This window comes from Styela clava, chromosome 4 (genome assembly GCF_964204865.1).
Source record: "Styela clava chromosome 4, kaStyClav1.hap1.2, whole genome shotgun sequence".
In the NCBI taxonomy this organism is placed as follows: domain Eukaryota; kingdom Metazoa; phylum Chordata; class Ascidiacea; order Stolidobranchia; family Styelidae; genus Styela; species Styela clava.
Genome location: NC_135253.1, coordinates 19237994 through 19250817, shown reverse-complemented (window position 1 = coordinate 19250817; position 12824 = coordinate 19237994). Strand labels below are relative to the sequence as shown.

The 12824-nt window shown below is 33.8% G+C and overlaps 1 protein-coding gene across 1 annotated transcript; it reads left to right on the top strand.

Moving 5' to 3' along the window:
- Positions 1–3683: 3683 nt before the first annotated feature.
- Positions 3684–11814, top strand: LOC144422086 (uncharacterized). Its single transcript, XM_078111884.1, has 7 exons — positions 3684–3805; positions 4073–4129; positions 7792–7941; positions 8251–8347; positions 9092–9375; positions 10328–10533; positions 10921–11814. Exons 1-7 carry the CDS (start codon positions 3745–3747, stop codon positions 11107–11109), a joined length of 1044 nt encoding a protein of 347 aa, XP_077968010.1. The 5' UTR covers positions 3684–3744; the 3' UTR covers positions 11110–11814.
- Positions 11815–12824: the final 1010 nt, after the last annotated feature.

The window sequence follows — 12824 nt, the reverse complement described above, 5'->3', positions numbered from 1 at the left end:
CAATAGCTGCGTTAACACAGATGAGATGCTAAAAGCCAACGACGGAATTTTTTGCAAAGAAATCGTATACCCCACCACCACACAGTGCCCTTTGTAACTTTAGCCACAGCAAAACTCAACAAGACAAATCCATTTGTGGTTGAAACAAACACAATCAAGACCAGAACAATTAAACTCACGGTACGTGTAACAGAGTTAGTTAAATGTTTCATTGCAGGCATGCTATAGATTACACGATGTCTGAGCCACACCGTTAAATAGCTGAAAGCTACAGCACACGAGATTAGGCAAAATCTCCAATTTTTGTAGACTTGACAATATTCGGGGTAGTAAAGCTCAATTAAATTACGCAGCAGCCAACCAGTTAGATAGAGGAAATCGCACGTGACAACCAAAAACAACCGCGTTATTTTTATCCATCCGCCAATTTGTTTCTCGATACTGTTGTTTCTGCTGATTTCAACTCCTTTCACGCACATATCAATAACAAGAATTATCATGATGTAGGTAGTAAGTACAAAGTATCCTAAAGCAAATGCATTTGATGCTATCCAGTAACTATTCCAATCGGTGACCGTACATTTGAACCCATGTACATTTGAACCCATGCGTATATCCACGGGTTCAATCTATATGCGGGTGCTAAAACCCATGGGTTAGGGTTAGTATGGGTTTAACTATCCGTGAAACAAAAAAAATTCCATAGGTGCAATAGCATACAGGTGCAATTGTCATGGGTTCAAATGTACGTGGGTTCAAATGTAATGGAACCATTCCAATCGAACACTGGGTCAGTGGGTTCTAGTACTGAAGTAGTTGTAGAAAAATTCATCTTTGCAATCGAGCTGAAACACAAAAATGGGAAACTTTGTAAATAATCGTCAAACAAAAGATTATCTTAATTTGCTAATATTAGTCAAGCTGTAACATCATATCTGTTTATGGCAAAACTGTTTCCATGTAGTTTATTATATCACCTATGTTACATGCATCTTAATGTTCTCGTATATTTCTCAACAGTATTGAATATATCAGGCAATTGAGCTACCGCATCCAGCTTGGTTCAGAAGATAGCTTGATTCTGATACCTGAGCTTTAAGCTGATTTGGGAATTACTCGTTAAAAACCTGTCATTATATATTGAATGATAGGTGAAAACACTTTATGAACAAATCACTGTACATGAATTATGATAATTTGCTAATTGATTCAGATGCATATTATCGATTTATAGTTGAATATCGATATAAAAATAAACATTTTTGCCAGATTTGTAATGTTTATATAATATTTAGGGCAGGTATAATACGCTCAAGTATTTTAATGGAAAGTTAATGAAATCAAGTGAGTTTTCGGCGCTCCAGAAGTATGTGTACTAATATGGAAATAACTAATTTTGTTCGCCTACTTTACATCAAGTTGTTTAATGAGACTGAAACCTATGGGCAGAGTGTATATTCACGTGGGTATGGCCTAATTCTAACGCGGTACACTCACTACGGAAGTGCCAAATTTTTTTCATTATGTCTTTTTCAAATTAAATTTTTTTAGTAATGAACTTTTCAAATTATTTATTTTCGACACTTTCATGTTATATGGAGTGGTGAAATGCTCGCAGAATAAGACGTTGCAGCATGATAAAGAAATTTAATACATCTAGAAAATATTACACAAGCACAATATTTTTATTTGTTAGCAAAGGCACGGATACGATTTCACATGGGTCAGGGATGTGCAGAAGAACATGAGAATAATATTTAAATACCCTACTGTGTTAATATTTTTATTACAATATCGATTGTTTCCTGTCTTTGCTAACAAGTTTCCTTGATGTGGCGTTGATTGTTTGTCGCTTCAATTTTATTTCAATGTACCGACTCGAAGTTTTAAAAAATAGATGAAGACAATTCGTTGTAGAATATAGTTTATTTCGATACCAATGTATCATACTACAAAAGTTTTTCCGCGATAACACACCTTTAACACTGTTCTTGTGTTCGTTAAAATGCTGTATAAAAGCGTCAGTCGTTAAACACTTGAATAGCATTTAAACGTAACCTTAATACTGTCAAAATGCGTCAGTCGACAAACGTTTAATTAGCATTTTACAGTATCTTCAATACTGTCAAAAAGCAACAGTCGCCAAACGTTAGAATAGCATTTCGACGTAACTTCACTAGTGTTGAAAAGCATCAGTTTTTAAATTTTTGAATTTTGTTCTGACTGTTAAAGGAAAATACGATGTCCCAAATGCAATGGTTTTTTATAATATAGTTACCCTAAACATTCGAAACAAAATCAGAATAATATTAGGAAGATTAAAACAGAGTTCGAGATACCGGTTAGCATTTGTATTTTTTTTTTTTTATTATTGTAAGAAATATAAAACACTTTGCAAATAGGATTTCGTTCTGAGGTATGTCACTCAAATGTGATAAAAGAATAAAAATATTTCAGAGTACTATGTTCTATTGTAGTAGGATTGCACACACTAAACCACGTTACTTTACCAATTCGCTACAGCCATTTTGTGTCGTCATGGCATACACCAGTTTGTCAACCACTTGGAGTGCTGGTGTCAGTTTTTGTTCTGATTGTTATTTCAGTCATCAGAATTGGTATGTGTAATAATAGCTTATCTGCGTGGAAGTAGCCTAGTTTGTATTTTAAACAAAGCCAGTGTAGTAGTTATATTCCTGTGCAACAATTATTTATATTGCCAATAAAATTTCGAGTCGATTGCGTGAATTTTTCTTTTGTGAATCATCTTTATTCAAACTTTGCAATGTATGTTTTAGTTTCGTGATGCCCATATGTTACTGTTGAATTCTACGCATTTACGTCACTGTGCATTTGGATTTTTCTTTGCACAATTTTCGTTAAACAATAGTCAGAAAATTTCCTTTTTCGATGATCGCGAGCTCTTATCTTTTCCGTGTCGTTATTTAACAATGTTACAAAAGTATTTCAATAAACAGAGTTCTGGCGACGCTGCGTAATATTCTTATTCAGTGTGTAGGTTTTCCACTTTGCCGAAGCAAGGGCAAGCTCAGTAGCTAAAAAATAAACATACCATGAATAACGTTAATTCCATTTAAAACTATGAGAGATCATCACGTGCCAGAAAACAGATATTAATAATAGACTTAACAAAATTCAAGAAAACAGTTATGGGCAATGAACACCACTCTCATAGTGTTCTCGGAAAGACGTTTGGGATGAAAAAAATTCGGCGCTCCCGTATTATGTGAACCAAGATGGCGGACACCGGAATGTAGTATGTGTACCAGGTTAGGGTTAGGCCATAATTTTATTCCAATTTTCCTTATTGTAGTTCTGTTACAAGTTCGGAGGCTAGCTAAGTGACTCCTGTAGTAATTGTATCTGAAAAAAATAGCCTAACCCTAATCGGGTACACCGACTACGGTCCGGTGTCCGCCATCTTGGTTTACATACTACGTGAGTACCAAAAATTTATAGTAAAAAATCGGGGCTTTGAATGTTGTGAAATAATCTAAAAATGAAACTATTTGAACCAGCACGGATACTTTTAGGAAATTGGCAAGGTTTTGTCGAGTAAATAATACTAGATTTAATCACCGGGTTTCATACTTCAATGCAATCAAGAAAATGTTAGTTAGTAATAATTTATCAAATTATTATCTAAGATAAAAAGTAAAGTGTTTTAAGTTCTTTTTAGAAACCAGGTTATTTCTGTTAGCTAATTTAACGACACTGTAAATAATGGCCGATGTAATTTATGCAAATCATATGGAACCACAGGTGTTCAATACACAGCAACAAAGTAAGTATGGAATAGAGAATTTTAGAAATTTAGTCTTTGCAAGATTCAACGACTTGTTTGGTCGAATATAGTGATTGGCGAAGAACACTCTTTTCTTCAGCCAACAACTATAAATATAAATTTTTCAAAACGTGCAATATCAAAACTTTTACTAACTTTAAACTTCAGAGCTTGTAGTTTTTACTGAAAACAATGTTCTATAGGCAAATCCCCACAATGCAATCTCATAACTGTGGGAAATAAATCATCTTGTACTCTTTTGTTAAGGTGCACGTCCGCCAATGGAACCCGGCAGTTCGGGACAGAATACGTATGTGAGTGAAGGTATGTATTCTTCTTATCTATTCCTGGTCTAAAGCGCGCATTATAACATATATAATATTGGTAAAAAGTGGACCTATTGATCGTTTGGCTCAATTTCCAATGTTTTACCAGTTTGGTAACAGTTGATTATTGCCGTAAAATCAGGCATTGTAGCCATTTAAAAAATACATTCCTTAGATAAATTCTATCACAGTCGATTTTTTGTGTGAAATATAACATGTTAAATTCGGCAATGATTTAGATGCTATCACCAGGTGGCAAATTTTAATAAAAAGGCGAGTCAGAATCGCGAAAACTAGTAAGGTTAAATAAAATGTAGCAATTTTGATAATAAGTCGTTGGGCGTTCTGGGTATGTTCCGGCCGACCAACATCGGTTCACGATTAATAACGGTTAATATAGGGATGCGCTAGTACCGTGAAAATTTTTTTTTTATCACTCATTTATTCTGAACTTCACGGAGTTCATTTTTCATTGTATAAAAAAACTCAGATATAAGATAAAAAATACATTATTCTCTTACTATATTTCCATTTTTATGAGTAATAAAACATATTTATTCTCTGAAAAATTTTCGATTGTCACGGGCAATATATTATTTTTCTAGTGAATTTCCTTTTTAATGAGTAATACAAAAATTTCTTCAAAATTGATATAATAATTCCAAACTCAAATTGATTCATTTGCAAAATATAAAAGATCGAGGATTAGCTTTTTTCTTTTTATCCGCGCCGTGGCCTCGTGGCCTCAGCTGTCAGCTGAAATACACGTGTACGAGATTCAGCAACCAAATAACTTGGAATTAGCAATGCATATTGAATTTCCGTCAAATGAATTTTTTTTACTATGATTCAAATGTTACAAACTAGAGCAGGGGTCGGGAACCCATGGCTCGCGAGCCATATATGACTCTTTTGGTGACGGCATATGGCTCTCAGAAAAATATAATATCCCAAGACTAAGCTCACTATTGTTACGAGATTTCAAACTTTTTTATAGCCAAATTTGACAGGAAATTCCCAATACGTTTGAGAACGCGCGTCCAGCACATGTCTATGTTATGTAAGATAATTACCAGACAGGCATTGTGACAAACAAGGGGATTCTGGAACATATATTGTGACATCACAAAGCGATAGAGTTTTAAAAACACTACGGAGATGCCTAAACAAAAAAGGGTGATGAGTATCGTAGATTTTAACTTGTGCTGCATGTGAGCAACCGTTCAAGGCCCGCAGCGACTACATGCAGCATCAGAAATCACATTAAATGTATATTGACATTGTATGTGTTGACTTTTGAGTGAACATTTCAGGCCTGATTAAGTGAAGAAATGTTATATGGCTCGCGCGAAATGCAATTGAAAATATGTATATTTTATGGCTCTCTTGACCAAAAAGGTTCCCGACCCCTGAACTAGAGAAATACAAGAAAAAATTTAAAATCAAACAATACAAAAGGTAGGTGTAATATATTCTCCCTGTTCAATTTTCGCTGAATCAATCATTATTGTTATTAATCTAACGGAAAAAATATTGCATTAAATTGCATTTGCATACTATTTTGCACAATAAGAAATGAAAATGAAAAATACATGAGTAATTGTCATCACGCACTCGCGTGTTCATATAATAGCCCTCCATATTGAAAGTTGATTGCTGATACACAATATTTTTGCGCAAAATGCAAAATAGATTAGTCATACGACGAAACTCATTGCAATCATTACATATTGAAATTAGAAACGATTGCTATACTACTTGCTAGAAGGCATTTTTGTCTTCAATAACAACCATAGCAATAAGGTGAACACCAAAAAAAAAAAATTTACCAACCCGACGCATGTGCACTTGCTGTTCAATTATACCCGAGTCCTTATTGTCTGATATTGGTAAACTTATGGTCTTCAGTTCATCTTTTATTCTTTGCATACTGCTATAGCGCGTTATTCAGAGTGCGTGAAATGTATACCATACTTTGACTTTCATAACTTACTAACACAAAACTTCACTTTTATCACATGCTTGAGTTGTATTCTTATAATGAGTGTCCTGTATGCCCTTGCTTGAAAACAAAAAGGCCATACTTAAAAATAGGGTCTCGTCGGTCGGTACCGCCACATAGCTCGCTGGGAATATCGATATAGAACCAATATTTAGAGTTAAACGGTCAAAAATTGTTCCCCAATAATAAAACAGCAACAATTTTGACGAAGAAACTAAATTCAACAGGATAGGAGCAATGTTTTCCAAAAAATGAAAGAAATAGCCTTCAGTAGGTAAATTCTATAAGAGTCAATTTATTGTGTGAAATATAACAGAATGAATTCGACAATGATTTAGATGCAATCACCATGTGGCAAATTTTAATGGAAAGGCTAGTCAGGTTAAGTAGAGTGTAGCAATTTTGATAACAAGTCGACCGCCGTCGGCTCACGGTTAACCGGCGAATGCGCTCGTACCGTGAATGTGTCTTTACTTTTTGCTGATGTATTGTGGACCTCACAGAGTTCATTTTTCATTGTGCAAACAAAATATGTAATTGGCAAAATATACATCATACTCTTACTAAATTTCCACTTTGATGAGTAAAAAAAATATTAATATTGTGAAAATTTCCATTTCAAACAAAACCACCATATCGCGGAAAATTGTATTGTGCAATATGTTTTTCTTTTATTGAATTTCTTTTTGAATCTGTCAAATTGAGAAATTCAATTCTAGTTACAAAAACTTCGGAAAAAATTGATAGCGCGTAACGAAGTGTTTGGCCTATTTAAGGCTTTTCGAAATGGGAGAGACCCAAGTTTAAAAAATTGTCTACTAATTTGGTTGTAAACATGTAACTCCCAGTATATTTAATCATAAACATTTGCAGAAGATGACAGCTCGCGGTTTAGCTTCTTTCTTTTTTCTCCGCGTCGTTGATCGGTCACCTGAAAACACCACAGTTGTCAGCTAAAATGCACGTGTGCGAGAATCAGCAACCACATACTTTGAAATCAGCAATGCATATAAATATTCATCTAATGAAATTTTTACTGTGATTTGAAAATTACAAACTAGAAAAATACGAAAATGAATGAAAATCCAACAATACAAACGGTAGGTGTAATATCTTCGTTATGCTCAATTTTCGCTGAATTAAACATTATGGTTACTCATCTACACGAAATCCAACAAAAAATTTTGCATTTTAATTGCATTTACATATTATATTTCACAATAGGAAATGAAAATGGAAAATACAAGAGTAATTGTCATCACGCACTCGCGTTTTCATATAATAGCCATCCACATTGTATTTTCTTTGCTGATACACAATATTTTTGAACAAAATGCAAAATAATTTAGTCAGATGACGAAACTCATTGCAATCATTAAAAACTATATAATATTGAAAACGATTGCTATACTACTTGCTTAAAAGGTGATTTTTCTCAGTAACAACCATTTATATCAATAAGTTAAACACCAAAAACAACAAAAAGAATTCACCAATCTGATACACATGTACATTTCGTGTTCAATTATACCGGAATCCTTATTGAATTATATTGATAAACTTATGGTTTATAGTTCATCGCATAAATTTAATTTGATGCCAGAATGCCGAATACTGCCTTATTAACTTACTAACAAAAGAGTTGTATTTTTATCCAGGTGGAATGCAAACTGCAAGTAATGAAGGGTTCTATCTAGATTTTGTTCAGACAAGCGCTGGTAATGCAGCTGCAGAAAGTCACAAACCAGAACTTACAGAAACGACGAACTCTGTGAAGAATATGGAGAAGCAAACCTCCAAGCTATCTCGTACGTTGATATTTAAAGCTTCAGTCATTAGTGATTGTTCCGTAAGAATAAAAGAGTTTTTATTAGGATGCTTATTGGGAATTTTTCAGTTCTTTTCTCCAGAAAAAACTTGCACAAATTGATTACAAATTTTTATTTACTGGCATATCGAAGGCCCTTAATTTTAATTTTATGGCATGCATAGCCTGATATTTTAACTTTTGCTCTTTAGTTTGCATTCACGGAAACCAGGTTTTGAGATTTAACTATTGTGCTAACGTATACATATATATTTGAGCATTACTCTCATGCTGTTTTGTATTTTCGTAGGCGATGTCGTTCGCCAGAAAAAATGCCTCATCTTGATTGCAATAACGTTTGCAGCGCTGCTCGGAGTTGGATTGACTACAGTATACATGCTGAGTAAGTTAAATACCGTGTTTCCTCAAGAATATGACTGGGTCTTATTTCAATTTTCTTCTGAAAAATAACACTAGGGCTTGTTTTGGATTATTTTCGGGGGATGTCTCATATTTTCATTTATCAAAAAAAAAATTACAAAGTAGAGATATTACGAGATTTTAAGAAGTACAAAATATGGAAACCGATATCCATTTATCAATAAATAACAGTTTTTATTCAAAATAACTGAAAGACATAGATTATTAATCATTTAAAACGTGTAGGTAAACTAGGTAAAAAAAATCGCGTTATTGACTAAGTCTTATTTAATTTAGAAGGAGGGCTTATTTTAATACCTTTTTCAAAATTCAGGCTGGGTCTTATTTTCGGGAAACATGGTATCATTTATAAGTGCTTACCAATCGTTTATGAACGCTTTTTGTCAATCACTTACACACGAACTTCATGTTTTGACTGGATGTTTTAACAAAGCCTTTTCAATGTGCTTTCATTTCTACAGCGTAAACGGATATTGATTAAGCGTTGGTAAAACATAGAATTGTATTCATAGATGGTTTGGCCATGAATTTTACATTGAATCTTGGAAAATAACGGAGGTGTTAAAAAAGAGAAATCATTCAAGATTTTCCATCATTCACAATATCTCATTTTTTAAACTTTTCGTATTGTTTGAAACAAACCATATATCAAACTACGTTACGTTATATGACAAATATTTAAAAATATAACAAAATGTGTTTTCAGCTAGAAATCAAGAAACGCAACCGATTGGAGAAGTTGGAGTCGGCAACAAATCTCTAGCGACCCTTGTTCAATACATTGACGAGCAGAGAAAATATATCACCCAGTTGGAGTTACACTTCCGTGAAGGTGAAGTGACTTCAACTAACAAAAGATTGCAAGAACAGGGCATATCTGAAGATGATTTGAAGAAAGTCAACAATACAGCTCTGGAGCAACTTCAAATGGCATCAAACGATTTGAAATCTGCACAAGTGTACTTGATAAAAGATGTCGTGATGAAGGCGGGGGGTAATATTATTACAATACTTCTTTATACAGGTTCATGATATTACGAGAATAAGAAATATTTATGTACAACCAAAAAATTCGAAATGAATATTTTCAATAACTCTTTCTCTGAATATCATCTAATTCCCCATCTCGTTCAAGTTGTACCTCTTGATTTTCCAAACTACTCAAATTCAAAGACTCTTCGAAGTTGCAAAAGTAATGCACCAATACTCATCAAATTCATCACCAAGAGCTTTGGATAATTATTTTACGGTACAGTCTTATGTACGTACATAGCCATCACACCCGATCATAATCCCAAGGGTCTATTTTGGTGTAAATCAAAGCGGGCGCAAAGCACTCCGAGATACACCGGGGTAAAAGTTTGGAATGACTTATCTTTTGGTATTAAAGAGTTATCATATTATGCAAATATTAAAAATCCAATGATTTCAGTGACATGATTAGTTATCTTTACTATTTTGTCATGTTCATTGAGATATTTTTACGTCGTCTTTTCTCTTTATCTACCAGTATGAGTACGGGTAATTGCTAATTTTAACTCAATTTGTAGTGTTCAACTTTTTCCCAGGAACGCAATAAAAAAGTGTCGGAACAGCATCGCTCCGAAACTATATAAGCGGAATTCACTAATTCTATAAATAACAAGGTGAATTATTGCCTTGCAGCGTTTATTCATTGTCTTGTGATGATGCTGTTCTCAAATAAAAAGCTTCGCGCTCTGCAAATGAATATATGCAAATATTTCGTGATCTTTCTTTATTGTGCTTTTCCGGAATGGCTAATATAAATCGATTTGAATGATTCATTGACTCTTTTTATCTTATTACATACTGCAGAGATATCTTGATCTTATTCAATAAATTTCCGTGTCGTACTTTGTGAGTGTTTTGTAGCATAAGCCTATTTATCAGTAAAATAATAACTACCTCATGATTTCTTCACACAGAGAATTATATCACCGTCGATGGCAAGTTATTCTGGACTGGCTCTGCACCTGAATTGACTTACGATGTGGCCTACAGTGTGTGTGCGAAGTACTGGTCAACAATTGCACAAATAAAAAATAGACGGGAATATGATGCCGTGATGTCGATGTTTTCCGCAAAAAGTGGATACATTACTGTAAGGATTGGTTCGAAAATAAATTTTATGGTAAGTCCCAAGAGATTATACGTGGTTGCTAAATTTTAAATTTTGAGAAGGTAACATTAATCTTTCACAAAACATTGGATTGATTCCTCTTATTCATGTACACAAAACCAATGCCTACTTTCACTAGAATGAATTTTGTTATGCATTCTGATTTAACTTGTAGTTCACGATGCGATTTCTTACGCCAATGCCGCCATGTTGAGGGTGCTGGCATTTTTATTGTTTTATCTTCTATAATTTTATTTATTCATCCTCACAGCTGTGCTTCTTTGCTGTTTGTTGGATTTTGGCCTATTCCAAATATTACTTGTTGGGATACGATAATGGGAAAATGAATCTTGACTGAGAAATGGAATTTACGTGTATCTTTCTAATATTATTTTTCAGACAGAGCAAACTTCGCCAACTGACGAATTCACGACAACGGATAATGGAGAGCCAACAACTAGCTGGGAATACGACGAATACGATTATGGTAAAGACGTCGTATATTTGGTTGATTCAGATCTAATGAATGAAGGAGGAGGAATGATAACACCAAGTTTACAAACGGACAAAGTAATATGTCAACTCTGAGACAAAAAGAAACGTCAGTGTCCGTTTCATTACCTTCAAAGGCAGTATTCCGATCTTTTATATGAAGTTATTTTCATGCAACGACGTCATATTTAAATAGATGAGTGCAAAATTAGTATATATATAAACAAAAACTCATACGGCATTGATCATTAGCCGAATAATCGAAATTTACTAGCAAGAAAAAGTCAGCATTAGAAGAGTGTTTTTGCTTCATTATTCGCCAACGGTCAAATACAAGTATAGCCACGCAATTTTCTTTCACATTTCTTTTCTGCAAATGTACCCGTAGGCAAACTAGATTAGTGATAATGCAATGCACAAAAAAAAATTATCTTATATAAAATGAAAACTCGAAATTTGCATTCTTTGTTTTTTGAAATATGTCATTGTCCACATATCCTCAATAAAGTCCTGCTTCAAACAAATATTTAAAATTTGAGCGAGGATTGTTCTGCTATAAAAAAGTTTGAATATCAATGTGTTTCATTTTCTGAAATAAAATTGTTCCCATATTTTACTTTGTGTACATAATAGTAAACATAATTTCATCATGATAATTTTTTCTGAATCATGTGTAAACATGATGAAATTTAATCTTTTTCAAATGAACTTTAAAGATCAATTTCTTTTAATTTAGAATTATAATTGTTTCATATTTGTATCTACCATATGTAAAAGTTTACCGCATTTTTCAATTATAGAACGTGACGAATATCAATATATGTATATAAGAAGTGACTAATTGTTAACTAGGTATTTGGGAATACTCGGAATACTGTATTCGGAAAATTTGAAACTGAATGAAAATTACTTATGAAACTGTAAGACACTAAATCCCGGCTCTTCGGTATGGCGCATAGTGCAAGAGTTAGGGATTCGCTCACAACCGCACCTTTGAATACCCTGCGAGTGTGAGAGGAAAACATGGAATCCTCACTGCCGTATGGTTGTTTATAAAATGTTTTATATTTGACTGAGCTTCATTGGCAAATACGTCACTTACTGTATATTCAAATACAATTTTATTAACGTTGAGGTTATTGAAATCGCTGCTATAGAGACTTAATACGACCTTGTCACAAATTGCAACTTTCTCCCATACACTGGATGTTTGGGCCTCATCGTTTTAGGAGCGAAGTACACACTCGCAGCTAGCATCGTCTTGTGTAGAACTCACACAGGTTAGACATAAAATTAACGACTCTAGCCTTCTTTGAAAATTAGCATTTCGTTTTTGTTTAACTTCGGCAATTTTGTTCAGCGTGTTGTATTTGTCCGATCCGGATTATGTTTATATTTCAAAGCCCTGCCCGGTAAAACGTTTAATCTAGATTCTAGACAATAATACACAAGCACTACGTTTTTGGTTGTTAGCAAAGCCGCGGGTACGTTTTCACATGGGTCAGAGATATATAGCTGTGCAGAAAAACATGTGAATGATATGGAAATTACCTATTCCGTAATATTTTTATTACAATAGCAATAGCTTCCTGTATCCGCTAACAAGTTTCCTTGATGTGACGTTAATTGATTGACCGCTCAAATTCAATTTCATTTCTATGCTTCGACTTCGACAAAATCGATAAGGACAATTCGTTGTAGAATATTGGTTATTTTGGTACTAAAGTCATACAAAATATTGACCTCTAGGTAAAAGTCTTCATCACGTATGACATATTTTACGGCGCTCCAGAAGGGTTTGTACCAATATG